This window comes from Vulpes vulpes, chromosome 13, assembly GCF_048418805.1.
Source record: "Vulpes vulpes isolate BD-2025 chromosome 13, VulVul3, whole genome shotgun sequence".
NCBI lineage: Eukaryota > Metazoa > Chordata > Mammalia > Carnivora > Canidae > Vulpes > Vulpes vulpes.
This window is the reverse complement of record NC_132792.1, coordinates 135022652-135043423: the sequence shown is the minus strand read 5'-3', so window position 1 is coordinate 135043423 and position 20772 is coordinate 135022652. Positions and strand designations below refer to the sequence as shown.

At 40.3% G+C, this 20772-nt stretch overlaps 1 protein-coding gene across 4 annotated transcripts; it reads right to left on the bottom strand.

Annotated features, from left to right (window-relative positions):
- Nucleotides 1–503: 503 nt before the first annotated feature.
- On the bottom strand, nt 504–20216 carry ZBTB37 (zinc finger and BTB domain containing 37). 4 transcript variants are annotated; one of them, XM_072733055.1, is made up of 5 exons: nt 20153–20216; nt 19419–19613; nt 17344–18303; nt 15791–15890; nt 504–9155 (listed from the first exon to the last, which is right to left on the bottom strand). In XM_072733055.1, exons 3-5 carry the CDS (start codon nt 18264–18266, stop codon nt 8667–8669), a joined length of 1512 nt encoding a protein of 503 aa, XP_072589156.1. In that variant the 5' UTR covers nt 18267–18303; nt 19419–19613; nt 20153–20216; the 3' UTR covers nt 504–8666. The 4 variants fall into 4 exon arrangements, with proteins under 4 accessions (XP_072589156.1, XP_072589158.1, XP_072589157.1 ...); XM_072733057.1 differs by having other exon boundaries at nt 17344–18300; nt 20153–20188; XM_072733056.1 differs by lacking the exon at nt 19419–19613 and having other exon boundaries at nt 20153–20196.
- Between the last annotated feature and the right edge of the window lie 556 nt (nt 20217–20772).

Genomic DNA, 20772 nt, shown 5'->3' with positions numbered 1-20772 from the left:
GCTAATTTTAAAGGATTAATAACATATAAAATTGAGCAATGAATTCTCCCATATGAAAGGTAATACAAATTATTTATCTTCTAGAACAGAACTGTGCCTGAGGTGGTGTGGTGACGGTAAAGATGGAACTAGGACATGGAGGCAAGACTTGCAATGGTCTCAGGAATATGATCCAGGTAGCCACTCAATAGAAACTCCTGTTGAAAGAGATTTAGTAGCCATATGAATTTTCCATAACACAGGAGTTTTTGCCTGTCTGTAAACTTAAATAGAGCTGACATCTCTAACAAATAAACTTCTCTAACAGTAAGCTTTTTACTCCCTCTGGAGTACTTTTGGCTCAGTATGTACAATTACTATAGCTTCACAGAAAACAAAGAGCAAAAAAGCATCAGTAAATGCTCACAACTTGGAACAAAAGAAAAATGAAATGGAAATTTTGCTCTAAATAAATGAAACTTGGGTAGCTAATGAAGCGTGTTCCAGATATTTGTCTCATTCTCTTTCTTTTCTTTTTAAGATTTTATTTATTTATTCATGAAAGACACACAGAGAGAAGCAGAGACATAGGCAGAGGGAGAAGTGGGCTCCTCGCAGGGAGCCTGATGCGGGACTCGATCCCCAGACCCAAGATCACGCCCTAAGCCTAAGGCAGATGCTCAACCACTGAGCCACCCAGGTGTCCCTGCCTCATTCGCTTTCTAGCTCCTTTCCTGACTCATGGTAGTCATCATAAGTGGTTTCAATGGCTCAAACAACTAACCCAAATGAATGAACACAGAGAAGTCCAGAGCAATCAAAGACCTAATGTTATCTCTGACAGATTAAAGTGGTCCCAAATCCTTGACACACATGCCATCAATGGTAAGGTATTTCCTCTGCCCTTGAATCTGGACTGACCAGTGACTTCTCTGTTCAAGTGTATGGCAGTGACTCTACGACAGCTCTGAGCCTGGCCTTAGGAGGACTGGGACCTTCTGCCCAGGCTCTAAAGAGGCCTGAGCTGCCATTTAATAAGTCTGACTGCCCCAGTGGAGAGACCACACAGTAAGTCCCCGGGACTCCAGAGTGGGAGAGGAGGGCCTGCTGAGCACCATCTTCTATTCCTCCCTCCAGGTGTCAGGCATATGATGAGGTCAGCTTGGCCACTCCAGACCACTGCAACCACCTGTGAATACTACCAGGTGACCTCAGTCATCATCACAGGGAACAAGAGAACTGCCTAGATGAGCTTTTACTGGATTTATGATTCACACCATCACAAGATATATAAAATTGTTGTTTTAGGTCACTATAGTTTAGGGTAGTTTGTTACAAAGCTAGTAACTACAGGAATGCTATCTTTCAATTGTTGCCTTGGTGGTAACTTAAACTGATTCACAATTAGATTTATTAAAATAGGCAACTCGAGTAAATGGGCAATAAATACCTCCAAAAAATATTCACCATTCAACATCTGCCCAGAGACATTATCTTTTGAAGAAATCTCCCAAACATGCTTTCTTGAGTTAAAAATTCATTCAAAGCAGTACTGTTACTGGCTATTGTTTATTTCAGTTCACCTCAACTCTTTACAACTAAACAGAGTCAACATAATGTAGTGGAGAGAGTCTGAGCTTTGGAATCAGATGGGTAAATATTAGGTCTGAAATTTATTCATTATGTAATCCTGGGCTCCTCAGTTTCTTCATCTACAAAATGTGATATAATTACACCTCTCAAGGGCAACATAGTCTATTACAGTGTCAACTCTAGTGTCAGATAGCCTTGGTTATCCTCTCGTGCCTCCGTTTCTCCTTCTCTAAAGTGAGGATAATGATGGTGTCTACCCTAATGGGACTATTAGAAGGATTTGGGGAGTTAAGCAATATGAAACATGTAGATTTGTGCCTGGCACATAGCAAGCACTCCAAAAAACTGAACTATTTTTAGTTCTGTCATTACCTCACAGGATTATTCTGAGGATTAACTTCGAGTATGCCACTCAAGCACTTAGTAAAGTTAAATTCTGTCCCCTTCTCTTTGATATCTGTGGTGAAAAGTGCAGGCTTTTAAAAAGCATATATCCAGACTCCAACCAAGTGGATTCAGGATTCTCAAGTATAGGAAGCCACATCTAAACTATGTCTAAAATCAATTTTGTTATATAAATTTCAAGCACATAGTCTGGTACCAAAAAAGTACTTAATCTTACTTTATGGAATTCTCCTATATGCTACTTATCACTTAAGTGATTTCACAGAATAGGAAACATTTCCCCATAAGATACTCTGACTTTTGGCATTATGGATTCATTCAGATTCTAAGATTCACAGTATATTAAATTGTGCTGTTGTCCATATGAGATGCTATACATGTATCTCTCTTAACTGGATAATCAGTTCTGGCCTCCTGAACAGGACTTACTGAGTAGACAAGAAAGAAGCAGGTTTAGAAGTTTCATTTTTCACGAACTGCTTTGCCTTCATAACTTAGTTTTGTTGTTTAAAGCTTCCACTATTTGAGTTAGCAGGGCCTTCTTAACTGTGTTAAGATGGGAAGTATTTGTTCTATAGATAAGGGGGAAAATGTGGGAGATAAAATTTATTCATGTATGTACTCTGTGAAGATAATATACATTTCAAGTAATAATTGCCTTTAAAGTCATTGCTGTTTCTCACAGTGGAGGGAAAAGGTAGGCTGCCTATACAACAAAACTGGATAGTCTGTACAGATTATTCTCCAGGTTTATGCATCACTGTTGCTGTCAGTTAACTACATCCTTCGAAATGTAACTAAGTCAGGTGTTTTAAAGTACGCACAATATCCAATTTTGGCTTGTCCTGAACAAGAAAACCTACTGACTATGAAGTACAAAGACTGGCCCTGGGGAATGCACTACCTAAAAATGAGAAAATTGAAAACCGAAAAACAGCTTCTAGAAAGCAAAGAAGGCAAAACGTAAGACTGATAATTATCAAAGAAATCATAATGCTAGGCAAACAACATTGTTTTCAACATATTTATATAGAAATGACAACTGTCCCTTAGACCTCACACAGAGCTGGAGGCAGATGATTCATTGGGCTATCTAAATTCAATTTATTTCACAAATTCTACATTCCAGATTAATCAGAATCCCAAATGAATCAGAAAAGCAACACTCTAAAAATCTCAAGAACCCTGTATTACTATAAGTGCTCTAAGACAAGGCAGTTCTAACCTAGACAAATATTCTGGAACTTTATAGATAAGGATTATCTAGTACTCATAGGGCATATAATATAAAACTAACTAGTACTCAACTTAGAAAAAAGCAACTGTGAGAATAAAATGCCTAGTAGAGAGGTGCCATACTGGAGGCTAAGTCACTCATCCGAACTTGGTATGTGTTGGCTGAGCTGACAACAAAGTACCAATCAAACTCACTGCATCGTGTCAGCATGGCCTAGTTCATTTGTCCTGATAAATAAATATAACTCAGAAGTCTATGCATGGTTTCCATATGGAGAACAATTATACTTTCCTCTTGCAAGGAATTCTGTTTACAATCATCCTAACAGTTTCCAATTTTTGCATATCTGGCATAAATAAGCTATTTGAACAGTAAGAATGAACAGTCAGAGAGCAAATAAGTAATGGCCCAGTATATATTTAGAAAAATGATAGTAACAGAAATCAGGAGATAGGTTTACGAGGAATTTGAAATCCTCATAGATTTCATTATGCTTTAAAACATTCATTGGGAAAAAGAAAGGAATAGAGTAAGATTTGGCTTTTTACTACTCCACATGGAACAGAGTGAGTTTGAATAAATGAAAAGGAAGATTTGTAATACAGGGAAAGTATAGGTTTCTAATCTAGAAAGACAGTATTCTGGGTAAGAGTCAAACCACTTATTCATAACAGAAGTTAAAATTTTAATAATAGTGGGAATAAATTCATTCTTGCCATCATTATGTAAATCAGTTCAAGTGATCTCAGAGGAATGGCAAAACTTACTTAAAAAAACATTAATTTTTTTACAGTATTTTATGTAAACATGGTACTCATTTAATCCTACATTATTACGCATGGGAATTATTTTCTAAATTCCTTTGTTACATCTGTAACTACCATCCTAAACTTTAATCTACCTGCACCTTTAAGGCAAGGACAGATCATAAGGCTATTCTAAATGCTTTTAAAGCAATGGGAATCATTAAGAAGGAACACAAAGAGAGTTATGAGAAAAAGATCCAGAAAAAGATGATAAGCTCTTTCAAGAAACTGATGCATACATGGCAACATGAATTTAAAACCTCAATGGAACTATTAAAAAGACAAAATGGCAGGAGTGACAAATTTGGGGGTCTTTCAAATCTAAATCTTTCAAATCGAATTCTGGAGTTAGCAAACTTTTCTGTCAAGTGACAAACAGTACATTTTCAGGCATTGCTGGCCATGTGGTCTGTGTCACAAAGCACTCAACCTTGCCACCACAATAGGAACAATACCTGAAGAACAGGTGCCACCACCACTCTCTTTAGACAAACAGATGACCTCAGGATTGGGTACTTGTGGCTGCAGTCTGTGGAAGCCTGATCTAATTCATAAACTCTAGGGACATAATTCTGCTAAGGGGCATCCTCTCCAGCCCAGGATATATCATCACAGAGCTTGGTGTCCTTTTTCTAAATCTCAGCAACTAAAATACTCCAATATTGTGCGCTCTTTCCCAAATGGCAAAGCTAAAGAGCCCCATTTTCAAAGATGAGTTCAATAAAGACTTCTCTGTTATGCCTTAAACCAGGAAGCAGATGAGAAGAGAATCTGAGGAAGAGAAAAAAAAAAAAAAACCACCTGTCATAGCTGAAGAAAGAGAGACTTCCAGGATTCCGACCCCCTTCCTAATTAAGCACCTTCCACTAGGATTAAGAAGACTGCCTCCTTTGTTCCACTTAATTTCCTTTCCATTACCCACTGTTTTTATTTCTTTAAATTAGATCTTCTGAAAAAAAATAAATTAGATCTTCTGGTCAAACAAAATATAATTTTTACCAGTTAAAGAAAGAGATTGGTGTCAAGTAACAGCTAATTTTTTTTTCAGCTAAAATATTTTTAAAGTTATTTCTTGACCAGAGGCCATTCAGCTATTAAGGATGAAGTTCACTATTTCACTTTTCCTCCAGACCACTTCCGACCAAGGCCAGATCTCAACTCCAAAGCTGGGAGGAGAATGCTTTATTTCTATTGTCACATCTTTGGAAACTCTGTTTTCACTGATGTAGAGGGAACTGGAAACATTTTAAAATACCAATAAAACAAAAAGACAAGAAAACTTTCCTTAATGGCTATCTCCAATCTTTATCCTTTAGGAACACATTTATTTTTACTTATTCAAGATTAGATTTAACTGTCTGGTACAATGATGGCTTGGGAGTAGTTGGCAAAGTACATAAAACTCAACTCGGTTCAGAGGTAAGTATGGTTCTGAGTAAAGAGAGAACAAATCATTAGAAAGAGCCTTTCTGCCTAAGTACAGTGTCCCTGTTCATGCCAATGCTCTATTTATACTGGTATCAGAGTTCAGAGAGAATAAAAAGTACCGCTTGGAATGAAAACAGATTAATATATTGCCATCTCTCTTCTTTTGCTGAGAATATTGGGTAGCTCCTTTGCTATTAAGTGCCACTCAATGAATGAAAACGGTCCCAGTGTTTGCTATTTCATGGCATTAAAGTACTTAATGATGATTTAGCTCTCATTGCTAATGCAGTTCCCTTCACAAGGTGACATGTGCAAGTTAAGATTTGGTAATGAGTTTTCAGCATTAGCTAAAGTCCATTTAGTACATCTGTATGAGAGGTATCCTCTGTGCACACATCAACACAGCTATTCATTAATGTAGATAGAACACTACTAACTCCTATGACCCTACAATGATGTTAGCTAAGAACTAGGACAATGTCACAGTGAACCTGGATAAGAATCTTGGATAGTTATTTAGAATAATAATATCTTTTCTGGCTAAAATGGAAATTGCTTTCAGAAACTTTAATTTGTTTAAAAGCTAGCCTGGCTTGAATGTTCATGAATTTCATGGCTCTGGGCTTGGCCAATTAAGAGGCAAGAACCAGCAAACATGATTGTGCTGATGTGGTCCTAGAAGACCGGGTAGCACTCTATTCACAGTATCAATACAGCAAAAACCTATTACAAGTGAATGAAAAGGGAGGGGAACCCACCAAACACTCATAGCATTTCCACATCTACTAAAGAGTCCCTATGTTGTTTAAAATGTTTGTTGCTAATCTTGGATGGAGTACTGACAAATGCTGCAGTTTCTCTTTACAAAAATTACTGCACTTTACAATTTGGAAGAGTTTAAAAAGCTCTATTTTCTCACAGAAAACCTAAGAAACTAACGAAGCATAAAGAATTTTCCAGCATACTACTTCTCAAAAGTAGGATGGACTTAAAAAAATTTTTGGTAGGCTCCATCAACAGCAGCATATTCTGTACTTCTCACCTTCCTATTTAGTAATGGCAAATCTGTCCACGGATAGCCTTGATTACCAGCTAAAATGTTTCCCTAAAGATTTTAGTCTAATTTCAAATCCACGTCTATGCCACAGAGCATAGCTGGTCCCTACAATGGCCCTATCATGCTGTTGCCCAGCTAAAGAAGAGAATGCCCCAGTCTATGTCTCTAAAAGACAACTTCGACAGCTGTAAAGGTAGGCTCTTATCAAATGGTGACACCATTATATTCTTATTTAAGATGCATTTCTACGTTTTTCCAGAAGAGAAAATAAACACTCTGTAGTGACATGGTGCAGCTTTATGCGTATGTACAATTCTCATTTTGCTTATGAGCTACTCTTTGCACTCTAACTTCCTATCATCAAAGAAATGCCATTGTTTCTACCCACCTTTCCACATACCACAAAGCATTCTCAAGAAGGGAACACGCTATTAGCATTCTCACAAATGGCTCACCAGTGCAGGCATGACCAGCCCCGCCCCAAATATCTTGTATTATCTACAAGATATATCTTGTATTATCTTGCATCAAAACAACTGCTTAAACCACTGCATATTTAAATACTCTTAAAATATTAATGATCAATTAGGAGAAGCTATAGATTTTTCCTTTTCTATTTGCACTGTAAGCATATCCTTGCCCGCATCTCTTACTAATCCTCCTTCATTCTCTGAATGCGAGACAGGACATCTAAAACTCTACATGTTTGGTAAATTTGTTCTGACTCTCAGTGCTGGATTAAGAATCTCAGAAATCCCCAGAATTATCAAAAAGGTCCCTTGAAGTTTTAAAAATCTTAGGAATGATTAAGTAACCAAACCTGATCAAAACTGATCCCTTGATCAATTTATTGCAACATGATTGTGCATGATGTTTTCTGGTGAATGCCCTGTAGTGTATTATTAAAAAGCAAAGCTCTTGGAGTCACCAGCAATTTGCTGATGGTGGGTTTATGAATTACTAGGTTTGCAGACGTGAGACATGGATTTAGTGAGGTTCTTCTATTGGCTTGAAAATATAAACTATTACATATGTAGAAGGAAATGCTATTGTGGTTGCAATAAGAACCATAGTGTTGAATTTCTTCAACCACAATATTGCAGAAAAAATGTGTTTAAAACTTCATATAAAAGTTATCAAATATGGAGACCTGTAGATTTAAAAATACAGTCCAGGCTCATTTCACTGGAAAGTGACATTTTTGATGTACAATATTGCTGTTATGTGAAAGGAGGAGCCAGAGAGACTGGATGAAACTTTGGTACTCAGCCTAACACATCAATTCATCTGGACGAGAGCCATTTCCTAACAATCAAAGATATTTAAGCACTATGGTTTACAAATACTGATCAGGAAGTTGCAGTACTCTGCACCATTTGACATCTGCAGAAACACCCCACTTCCTTCCCTGCTTCCCTCTTCCTCAATATGATACTTGAACCCCCCCAATGAAGCAGAACCTACTGCAAACACTCTGTTGCTCATTTCCCGTCCAGGTGCCTAAAGTGCTTCAGGTGGTGCTGCTGACTAGAACACCGCTCCAAGATGGCTGCTTACACGAGACAATCAGGCGAAGGATCAGATGCCCAATTAGAGCAAAGATAAGGTCTAACCTTTCGAAACAGTAAGAACCACCAGGATACTTTTTTTTCTTGAAACGTGAAACTGCATGTTCTGGCAAGGAAGGAAGAGGAGATGGGCCTCCTCCCTGTCACCATCATGACTACTTCCCTCTCTCTTGTGGCTGGCTGGTTCAGATGACCAAAGCTCCTGCAGTTTATTTAGATCCGGGCAATGACAGCCACCAGGATGATATGGACCAAAGTACAGTGTTCAAACATGACTGGCAGATAAATGACCACTTATCATTGTTTTGTTAAAAAATTTTTTTCTTATAAAGTTAACAAACCAAGGCTGTTGATCCCTGAATTAGAAAGTTGATTTGCTTGATTATTTTCCAAAGTATGAGGTGGGAAGGAGGAGGGGAAGAGCCTCTCGTGCTTCTGTGTATGTTGCTGATCCTCTAGCTTGGCAACATCTTGGGAGCATCTTCTGATCTAGTGATGTGACATTTTGTGAATCTAAGTACCAGCCCATGGCCCCGATGCTGGCTGCTCACGGCCCAAAGGGGAAGAGGGTCTGCCCCCTCCCCCTCGAAGTTTCAGTCTGGCCCAGTGGTGGACACAGAGCCCTGGGCAGTCTCCCCAGGAGCAACTGTCTCTTCTTGTGATGGTGACTCTTCCTCAGCTTGTCCTCGAGATGTGACAGTTGTTTCAGGGGAGATGCTGTGAGGCCCCTCCAGGGGTATACAGCCAGGGTGGTTTTTGCGAAAGTGCTGATTCAAGATGGCCTGGAAGGGGAAACTTTTGCCACAAACATGACAGTGGAAGGGTTTGTTGCCTGTGTGCTTGCGGATATGATACTCCAGCTGATCTTTCCGGGTATACTTCTTGCCACACATGCGGCAGACGAATGGCGTGATCCCCATGTGCAGGCGCATATGGCGGTCCAGGCTCCCCTTCTGGTTGAAAGATTTGGCGCAGTAGATGCAGGTGAGACGAGGGTTGTACCGGAACCACCGCTCAGATACTTCTTGCTCTCGGAGATACTCCACATAGCCACTTACTCCCATCATTGCTGACTCTTCTACCTGTGCCAGATGAGGATAGCAAGAAAGAACACAGACGCTTAAGTATACATCTTAAAAGAAATCAAATCTCTGTTTACCTCTAATACTAAGCCATGTGCTTATTTTTAGGAGAGATCCAAGCAGGAATTAATTACTACCAAAAAGTAAAGATGTTAACATAATAATTAAAAGAACAATCTGTGGACACTCTATTCCATTACTTTAGAAAGAGCAAGACAGTGCAGTTATTTGGGCTGACAAATGGCAAGCTTATTAAACCCTTGCTGAATACTGTATTCTATGGTGACAAGAGAATCTGAGGCCACTCATACTATCCTCTTGGACTCTAATCAATCAAGTAGGTACTTAAGCAGTGCTGGTCTAATAGAACTTTCTGTGATTATGAGAACGTTCTATAATCTGTACCATCTCATAGAGTAGCTCCTAGCCATATGTGGCTATTAAGCATCTGTAATATGGCTAGTGCAACTGAGGAATTGAATTTTTAATTTTAATTGCTTGCAGTTAATTAAAATTTAAATTTAAATAGCCATATGTGACATGGCCAGTCATAACAATATCTCATAGGAAAGAATATAGTATGTATGGCAAACACATCACAAGTTCTATTTGTGGCATTATCATTAATACCAGAATCTAATCCTGAAGTAACTACCTTTATAAAAGAGATTTACAGTTTATCAGTAACAGTATTGCTTTACTTAAAATTATTTTGGTGCCAAAAAAAAGTATTTTGGTGCCATACCAATATATATTATCTTCATTCTAAAGACTACTCAAATTGTAACTGACCTCAGAGCAAATTTGCAGAAGAGGTGGGATAGGAAACCAGATTGAGACACAGATTTACTAAATTTGGTCATTCCTTTCTGTGCCCTTTTCACAAATTGATAATAAATATTTACTATTGTCCACCAAATACAATGACAGGTAACCACAGAGAAAAAAGAGTAAGACTTGGTTTCTGATTTTGCCCTCTGAACAAAATAAAACTTCTGAACAAAAGCCAGACTAAGAGAAACAGGGTCAGTACATATTCCTAATGATGTTGTTATTCACTTTTCAAACTGCTTATACTAAAGGTTGCCTTTGAAATACAGCACAGACATGTTACCATCTCATTTTACATACCTGTTCTTTATACTGGTTTTGAATTCATTTAAGCAGATTATTAAAATAGAACAATCTGTGATGTATATATTACCTCCCCAATCTTTCCTGTAAAAGTATCTCCCCATCAAAGTTAAATTTCTTATGCTATGGTAATAGATATACCTAAGACATTAAAAAAAAGCAATTATTATAAAAGTAGCATCAGAATGCCACTGTTAATTACATCAATAACCCTTTAGATTACTGAAAAAAAGGCTTTCCTTTTCTGATTTATTTTTCTTTATGAAGGTCAAATGATACATAATTTTTTAACTTTTCATGAACAATTTTAGAATGGTATGTTGAGTCCCCATCATCCAAAAATTATCAACCACTGGAAAATTTTGTTTCTTCTTTAACCTTACTTTTTTCTCTCCTATTATTATTTTTTATTTTTTAAAAGATTTTACTTATTTATTCATGAGACACAGAGAGAGAGGCAGAGACGTAGGCAGAGGGAGAAGCAAGCTCCTCGCAGGGAGCCCAATGCGAGACTGGATCCCTGGACTTGGATCATGCCCCGAGCTGAAGGCAGACATTCAACCGCTGAGCCACCCAGTCATCCTTTATTATTTTTTTTAGAGAGAGAGAAAGAGTGAGCAAGCGGGAGGGCCAGAGGAAGAAGGAGAGGATCTTAGGCAGGATTCTGTGCTGTGGACAGGCTCTGTCTCACAACCCTGAGATCAATACCTGAGCTGAAATCAAGAACTGGATGCTTAACTGACTGAGCCACCTGGGAGTCCCCCTCATATTATTTTTGAAAAAAATCCCAGATATAATTTCATCCATAAATACTCTAGTATGTATCTCTAAAAGACAAATATTATTTTTCTTAATATAATCAAAATACCACTATCACACCTAAAAGCCCCAGTAATTCATCAATACTAATTAAAGACCGGGACACCCAGGTGGCTCAGTGGTTGAGTGTTGGCCTTCGGCTCAGGGTGGGATCCCGGTCCAGGATGGAGTCCTCCATTGTGCTCCCTCTGAGGAGCCTGCTTCTCTGTCTCTTCCTCTCTGTGTCTCTCCTGAATAAATAAATATTAAAAATCTCAAAAATATATCAAGTAAAGACCTTAATGTTGTTTTACCTAATATGAACATTAACAATGTAAATAAAAATTTTAAGAAGATATTACTTATTTATTTGACAGAGAAAGAACACAAGCAGGAGGAGCAGCAGGTAGAGAGAGAGTGAGAAGCTGAGAAGCAGGCTCCTCACTGAGCAAGGAACTGGATGTGGGGTTCAATCTCAGGACCCTGAGATCATGACTTGAGCCAAAGACAGACACTTCACTGATTGAGCCAGCCAGGCAGCCCAAAAAATTTTAATACATGAAATAACAAGGGCTCCTCCTGGGACACCTGGGTGGCTTAGTGGTGAAGCATCTGCTTTTGGCTCAGGGTGTGATCCTGGAGTCCCAGGATCTAGTCCCACATCGGGCTCCCTGCAAGGAGCCTGCTTCTCCCTCTGCCTATGTCTCTGCCTCTCTCTGTCTCTCATGAATAAATACATAAAATCTTTAAAAAAAAAAAAAAAAAAACCGAAAACAGGAGCTCCTCCTATTTGAAAGCTGGAAGTGTGAAAAATATATTTCTTTTAATGAAAATTTTAAAATCTTCGGATTTTTTAATAAAAATATTTTGAAAGTTTATTTTTATCATATTTAGTAATCTCTACACCCAACATGGAGTTTGAACTCATGACCCCAAGAACAAGAGTTGCATGCTCTGTTCCAACTGAGCCAGTCAGGCACCCTTAAACATTCTAGATTTATAAATGCCTTTCATTCAAAGTCTATATTAAGACATCACCATTCAGAAATTACTGATATTTTCAGTCTGCTGATTCTGAAACATTATATGCTTATATTTAAATAACGTATAACAATATTTTGAATAAAAATCTTATATAGGTATATAGGTGGATGTGGGACAGAGGCTAAAGTACCAAAGAGGAGAAAATATAAAAGTTGACTGGACTATGAAGACTTATCTAATTAGTAATTAATTCTGTGCCCTTTTCTTGAATTTCTAAAAATGTCTTGCCTCCTTTCACATATGTAAACTGACAGTGCTCTTTAGCATTTCCAACAGAACAGAAGCAGTTCTCAGCAGGTCTGGGAAGCAATATGTGAAATCAAGCGTTGAATAGTAAGACTGAGATTTTAGATGATTTCTGATTCTGATTTGTTTTATATAACATTTCTTTCTGCTCCATTTCTCTGGATAATCAAAACTGAGCTCCCATAAAGAATGAAGGATTATCCCACTAAAAGTTCCTGGACAAACCACAGAATAACTTCTTTGAGGCTTAGTTTTCTCATCCACAACATTACAAGGTTTAGTATATGCTCTGCTAGCTCTACTGAATTATCAAAAGAATTCTCAGGAGACTCAAACACAATAAAGGTGCCTTGAAATACTCTGAATGCATGTTACTACCTTGTATAGCAATTAAGAGTACTGAAAAGTGGGTTCAAATCTGCATCCTATTTATTGTGACTACTTTTTGCATCAGTTTCATTTGTAAAATGATTATAATAGCATCTACCTGATTAGTTGCAATGAGCACTGAATGAGTTAATATTCTAAAGTGCTTAATGTAGCTAGGTTAAAGTATTATTAAACATTTCAAACTCACAATATCATTCATAATCTTGAGGGTACTGATTCTCTACAAAAACCCACCTAACTTTAAGGAAAATAATGTCATACCAGTATTGTCCACAAGCAGAAAGTAAATCTGTGATATCCTTTTAAATCATCTTTTAAAATATATTTGATTTTTAAGTTTTTTATCTTTTTAAGTGAATTATTCCATATACTGAATAAATTTAATATAAATGAATGATTTCCATATTTTCTAAAATACCAGGCTAGATTCTTGATATAGCCTTCAAATATGTTCACCATTGGGACGCCTGGTTGGTTCAGTCAGTAGATACCTGACTCTCGATCTCAGGGTTGTGGGTTTGAGCCCCATGTTAGGTGTAGAGATTATTTAAAACAGTAAAATCTTAAAATAAAAAAAAAAGAACACAGATATGTTCACCATCCTGATCTTTAATTACTAATCAGACTCAATTGAAGTGACTTTAAAAAGTCATTGATCTGGTTCACTTATTTTATTTGAAGATCTCCACAGTTGGAAACTCACAACCAAATAATCACCTAGTTGGTAGATGCCTCTTTAATGAGTATCTACTAAGTAACCTTAGTTACTGAGAATTAGTGGTAAACAACACTTATTTATTGGGGACCTGAAAAGACTGCCAGATATGAAGACTAGAAAATGAGGACTCTGTCCTCAAGGAAATTTCAAAGTACAAGGAGACCTAAAATTCATTCAAATAGGAAAAAAATAATTTATATGAGTCAATACAGAGTTAGGAAAAATTCTATTGTGCCATCTGTAAATGCTACGGTGGTGGTGTAAGGAGAGATCAAGAGGACTGAACGAGTCAGGGCACATGAAGCAGGAATTGGGTCTTGGGTGAACCCAGACACCTGGGAAGAACAGGGCATTCCAGACTCAAGGTCTAGAGACAAGAATGAGTTTGATGTTGTTCTGACACACAAAGTAAGCCTGTCCGTTTGTGACAATAAATGCTGATGAGTGGTGGGAAAAGCTAGGTTAGAAAGATTTTAATTCCTTGGAAAATGAGGCCAAGTATTTTCACCTCCATGTGGCAGAAAAATAAAAGGCCATAGAAAATTTTGGATAAAGAACTGACCAGAGCAGTTTAATCACCCCTGTATTCAGAAAGCTCTTCAAGTCTATCAAAATTTGTTCTTACTGTAATGAAGTCCATGTCTTGTTTTGGTTCTCCGTGGCCGAGAAACTGTGGTGGAGACTCCCCAAAATAAACTCTCACACATATTAAGATATATAATAACTCATCTCTTAGTAACATGTCCAGATAATATTACTTATCTGCTCTTGTTTTATAGCCTGTACCTTCTGCTCTGGTCAGGTACACACCCTTGCAGAATTCCCATTTTTATCCCCATCTCACCTACATATAAGTAAGTTATCTCTTCCTAACTACTACTTTAAAAAGTGCATTTCAAAAAAGAATAATAAAAAAATAAAAATAAAAAGTGCATTTCAGTCTCTCCTGAATAACACTTTATTCTGTGGACAGTGATTCTAATAACGGCCTGTTAGCACACCCACTCCCACAGTGCTGCTTCTAAACTTGCTACAGTCTCAGCTATGCGTCTTTTCTTTTCTTTTTTTAAAGACTTAATTTATTTATTCATGAGAGACAGAGAGAGAGAGAGAAAGAGGCAGAGACACAGGCAAAGGGAGAAGCAGGCTCCATGCAGGGAGACCAACGTGGGACTCAATCCCAGGTCTCCAGGACCACACCCTGGGCCGAAGGTGGCGCTAAACCTCTGAGCCACCCAGGCTGCCCACGTGTTTTCTGTTTGTCTCCTCCACTCAGACAGTTGGAAGGTCTGTCCCACTGCAGGATTTGCCTGACAGGCACTTGCATACTATCTGGCAGGTGAAGAGAAAAAGGGGCCCTATTATACGAATAAAGTTACTTTTCCTCCAAGCTCCTAACATTTTCTCTAACACCTTATTAAAACCAAAAAACTATTTTCTAATAGTTACCTTCCTTTTCGGGTACCTTGGTATAATAATGTGCAAATAAGGACAGTTTCTAACAAAGTCTTACCACAGTTACTATACTAAGGACACAATAAATATCCAATGGTTTACATAAAAATTAAACAAGACACTATCATACAATGCAGAAGCCAAAAACATTAGCTATCCAATCTTAATCCACCAGTATCTCCTTTGAAAGGGCAAAAGTGTTTACAATTTATTGTGTTCTACTAGGTGAGTGCACAATCTTTTTAAAAATCAATATTCAATGGTACGGACTTATGAGAACAAACAAAAATATCAATTAGCTACTTATACTACTTGCTAAGGAGAGCTGCAAAGAAGATGGCAAAACATCATTCCTAGCCTTTCTAGAACATTTCGGTCTAATAAAAGATTGAGGAAGAAAAAAATGAAAAGATACAAGCATACAAAAAAAAGCAGTCACACAAAAAAGTGCATAAACAATTTATTTACATATATATGATACTATATAAACCAGTAATTATGTAGCATTACACCCACGCAAATACAAAATCAGACTCTCTCCATCCCAGGTCCTAAGTTACCTGCACGTAGTTTTCAGGCGTTATTTCTATTATTCTCAGGAATATAGATTGGCTCCTATAATCGGCAGAGTTCCACAGTCTTATCTTTTCCTACTTCCCAAACTCTACGGACAACAAAAGTGTATCTCCTACATGCTCACAAGCAAGAATAAAGAAAAAAGGAATCAAATATAGTATTTATTTAACAGGGCTGCTGTCACCTTTCCTATGTCTTTCTTATTCATGAGATTCTGTTCACACACAGTGGCACTTTCTTCAACCAGTGCAGCAATCCTAAACCCACTACATACCTGGGAGCTGGGCTGCTTAGGCTCATCCATTCTCCCAGGAGACTCACTTCTGGCTCTGTGTCTCTCCGCCAAGGGAACCACACTGCCGGAGGGGCTAAATCTGTTGGAAGAGGAGCAAAAAAGAAACTAACAGAAAAGTAGTGTCAAGGAACTTAGAATATGGTGATATCTACCCTTTCTATCCCGTGGCTGTGCAACAACAGATGACTAAGAAATACTTTCGTGGGGGCCAAAACAGGATCTGATGGGAAATGAGAGGTCTCCCCTGGTAGTGAACAAATGTGAGATGACACAGACCACAGGGCCTGGTGAAACTAAGAGTAAATAGAAGCTTCTACCCTAAGAACTGAGGAGACCATTAAAGCATTCATTAAAACTGAGTCTATGATTTTGTTTCTTCTATGTAACTATTAGATTTTTGATTGTTCCTTCCCCCAAGCCCCATGGTAATTTGTTATATATATTTGGGACTGCTGATACAGATCATGGAGATTTAAAGATCTTTGCATCCAGAGCCATTACTTCTGATACAGTTCTAACACTGGACCACAGTGCCAACATTGGGGGTGGATGGGACAGTAAGCGTTGTGCACATGGGGATTTTTTAACTGTTAAGGACACAAGAAGAGACCACCTATAGAGGCTAAAGGATATATTCTCTGAATTTCTGTGACCCATATATGGCTTTCAAGACCAGGTGTGAATCAAAGTAATAGCTTCTTTAGCTTCATTGCTCATGCAGTCCATCTTAATTAATTTTTAAGAATGGAAAAAAAAAAACCCAAATCTTACCAATCTAAGTTGGTAATATTTCTTTCAACTTTCAACTAATTTAGATTAAAATTATTGCTACTTCCACCAAAAAAGAAATGTTCCAACAATTGCAACACATTAGACAAAGAAAAGTGAGGCATGGGGCATTAACAGCACTGGTGAAAAAAAAAAAAAAAAGACTGTCAGGCTTGTGGTGCCAGCAGTCGTTCATGAAAGAAAACAGGAAAGATATTATCAGATGACAAACGGGGGTGGGGGTGCGGGGACATCAAAAAAGCTTTTCTTTGGAATTAGTGTGATTACATTATAAAGAACAATCACCACGGGTACCATACTACTTCTAATTTGGCAGATGGGGGCAAAGGAAAGTAAACAGTGTTACAAAGGAAAGTAAAAGTCCCCAAGGCCACCTACCTGAGTGATAACATACCAAGGAAGGGCAAAGATGCCAGGCTCCCAGCTGCTGATCAGCTCCCTGCCTGGAAATCCGAGGAGGCCCTGGCAATTACTGATGCTAGTATGGCTGCAGCTGCTATTCTGATTCACAGAAGTGTCTAACTTTACCATAGTTCTCACAACACTGTGAATACTTCAGGACTAGGAACTTCCTGCTTTAAAAAAATAAGAATGCAAGTCTTTTGGCACACTGCCAGTTTCCCCAACATCAACTTACTTTGGCTAAAAGCATCAAGTAAGAAGATGCGCTCTGTATCACAGAGGGTCTGCTTCAGTGATGTCTGCACAACAGCCATCAGATGAGCAGAGAAAATAAAACTTACCTGTCAATTTCACTGCTTGTTGGCCGAGCCACCTTAGCTCCTGAAGATCCTAAAGTATAAGTTTCCTGTCCCACAGAACTGTGGCCGGTGGTGTCAATCACCATGGCTGTGACTTCCTCCGCACTACTCCCATCTTCTCCGGAAGGCTGATTCTCAGGCCCGAGCCACTCCTCCAGGTTCTCAGTTTTGATGTGTACTGCTCCAAGAACCCTGACTTCATCATCACTCCGGGCCCCGCGGTCTGCTACTCCCGTCTCCACGTACCACTGTCCTGCTCGGTTGATTCGGAGGATGGGCTCCCGGCTCTCTACGTCCGAGCTCTGTTCAATTATCTGAGGGCTGGTGGACTCCTCAGGGGGACTGAGCTCCCGGATGTCCAACACAGCACTGACCTGACCTCGCCGGTTTCCCTTGGTGGTATTATGTCGTGGGCTCAGGGAACGGCTCAGATTCGGGGTAACCCTGTGCGATTCTGGAGGTCTTTCTGGATGCTTTGTCCTCGTTTGACTTAATTCTGCTTCCACCTCTGCCACATTGATTTTGAAATGAATACCCTCCAGGATCTGTGTACATTTGTCTATAATATGCTGCATCTGCAGAAAACTGGCAGCTGTCAGGTAGCTGATGATATCTGCCAGCTGCAGGCAAATCCGCCCTGTATAGCAGAAAGAAAGGAGCTGTTCAAAAACAGTAGGGTTCTTGATGACTGAAATGGAGACAGTACTCATCTCATTCAAGGACATGTGATCCCGGAAATAGGGTGAGCTGGCAGCCAGTACCACTTTGTGGGCCCGAAAAGCTTGTCCTTGCACATTAACCACAATATCACAGAGGCGGCCCTGCATGCGCAGCTGGTTTAGATGGCTCAGAACAGAGTTGCTGAAGTCGGGGATCTCCAGTTGTATGTTCCCACCTTTCTCCATGGTCGTGCCTGAGGGTGTAGGCAGACATTCAACCCTGCTGAAAGAGGAAACCGTATTCATCGATAGTTAGAATTTCATTCCTCTGATGCTTTCCAATTCAAAGGTATATACAAATATTTTGGGGTAAAATTTCAAATCTCCAAGATAAAAGAAATAACTTTCCTTACATTTAATATAGAAAAGAAGTACCAACAGGTTTTCTAGTTCTGGTTTCAAAGCAAGATACCCTTAAAACCAAAATGTGATTGCTAGACTTGTGTCAACTCGAGTTATGTCCATACTTCCCTTACTAAGAAGCTATGCAACATCAAAACAGAAGTTCAACAAAACAGAAGGGGCAAAAGCAGTTGTGACAGTTTTTCCCCCTTTTTCTTTGATCATAAAGTATTTGCACACTGCACATAAAATCCTGCGACAACTTTTCATTGGAGGAGAAAGTAGTAAGCTCTTCTAATAAATGCAATTACCCACAAATGGGATGATTAGGTATCCCTCTTGTTAATACTTTACTACACACTGCGTACGTTATGTTTATTATTTAAATGGTGACTAATAGCCCACATAAATATAAGCCATTATTTCTAAGCTTAAGAGTCAGAGCCCCCACCAAAAACAAAGGCTTTGGGTTTAGGGCTCCTAAGCAAACTCTAGATTAGGAAACTTGCCACAGCTGTGTCAGAACTCAGTGACGCTGCAGAGAACTTGAAAAAATTGACTCTCAGAATTAGGAAAGAGTAGGTAAACCTACTTCTACCTAAACTCAAAGTTGGGAATTTCAGGGTGGTGTTGATACTGATTCTGATATTTAATTCCCCAAAACTGGTTTAAAAAAAAAGTATTTACTAAGTATTGCCAATATGTTTACATTAAAAGATTTTTAAGAAATAGCTAAAACACTATGCGGGTAACTGCATCCAATACCCTTCAATGGTTGAGAGTAGTTTGTATAAATCTCAACAGGAAGACACTGCCTTGAGCCCAATGTTTCCATTTCTCTGTAACTTTATAAGACATTACGTAGTTATCTAAGATCTAAAATCCCAGGAACTTATCCTGACAAGCTCACAGTATTGCCCCACATTTACAACACACTTATCAGTAAACAGGGAAGTGTATACACTGCTTTTAAGAACCAACTTTAGCCAATCTGACCTTTTTCCAAAGCGTTTTTGTTTGTTTTGAAACTTTTAATCCAATAAGAGCCTCTGTCGATGCCATCATGAATTCAGATGTGTTTATTTTGGAGCCTACACCAGCGCCTTTTTTGTTTGCTCTTCCCGGCAATTCCCCAGTGAGGAGGAAGCCGCTGGAGTAAGGTCTTTACCGTCGGCACTGGAAGGGTGAGAGCTGCAAGAGGGAGAACCGGGAACGCCATGGGGTTGGCCACTCCGGTATTTGAGTGGCTTCAGTCAGCGTTAGGAAGCGTGGGTAGCGGGGAACTGGCGGAAGGGCGATATGTCACCGAGGAGCGGGGGGGGAGAGGGGTGCAAGGCGTGAGGCTGGGGAGCTAGCCTTCAGGTGAGGGCAGGGCACCGGGAAGGGGGCGGCGCCCCGGGACCCCGTCCAGGCGGCGAGCGGAGGCGGGCGCCGAGCTGCCCAGAGGTGGGTGTGTGTGTCTGGGTGTGTCCGCGCTGCGGTGGGGGTGGGGGAGGGGGCCGCCCATCCCGGGGTCCTGAGGGAGGGGCCCGGCGAGGGGGCGGGTCCGGCAGCTCAGCCCGGCCCGGGGCCAAGGGGGTGGAAGGTCTCCGGTGCCTGGAGGGTGGGGTGAAGGGGAGTGGCTGAACGCCCCAGGAGCGGGCTGCGGCGGAGCCCGGACGAGGCGGCCCCGGGGCAGGGCAGCGGGACCGGAGTGCGGGGCCCGAGCCCAGGCAAGGAGCAGCACCTACCTCCGGGGGTGGAAATGGGCCGGAATGGGCCGGAACACCGTCCCGGAAGTGAAACCCCCCACCCCCTCCCCCGGAGCGGGCGACGTGCCGGAAGGAAATCACTCACCCTTACACCGCCCCCCTCCCCCTCCCCCAGCGCTTTCCGTCCCTCGCGCCCCCTCCCCTCTCTTCCTTCTCAGGCGGCCGGAGGGCGGGAGCATGGAGTCACGCGGGCGGTCGCGTCGCCGCCCACAACGGCGAGGCGGGGCGGGGCCAAAAGGGAGGTGTGGCTGGAGGAGGAGGAAGAGATGAAGGGAGGAGATGGGGAGGAGCTGAAGCCGGCGCTGGCGGAGACGGTGCGTCATGACGTCAGGAGAAGCGTCCTTATATACCGGCGCTTGGACGCCATCTCGGTCTTTTGAGGCTAGGAGTCGGCTTTCGGTACGTATGTGTTCTTTTGGCTTAATAGCTTCTTGGCTCGAGGGCAAAGCTCGCCCCCACCCCCAAAGCTCTTGGCAATTGAAGGCACCTTAAACTGGTATTTTTAGGCTGGTCGCGAGCCTTTGCAGGATTCACAAGATGAAGATGGTAAACGATTGCGCGTTGGGTGCGGCCCAGGCTCTTAACGACGCGGGTTGTTG

Coding starts and splice junctions, on each gene's coding strand:
- ZBTB37 (XM_026001268.2), bottom strand. CDS start 18,326: ATGAATACGGTTTCCTCTTTCAGCAGGGTTGAATGTCTGCCTACACCC. Junction 15,891..17,343: donor ACAAGCAGTGAAATTGACAG/GTAAGTTTTATT, acceptor CTCTTCCAACAG/ATTTAGCCCCTCCGGCAGTG. Junction 9,156..15,790: donor CTAAGCAGCCCAGCTCCCAG/GTATGTAGTGGG, acceptor CATCTGGCACAG/GTAGAAGAGTCAGCAATGAT.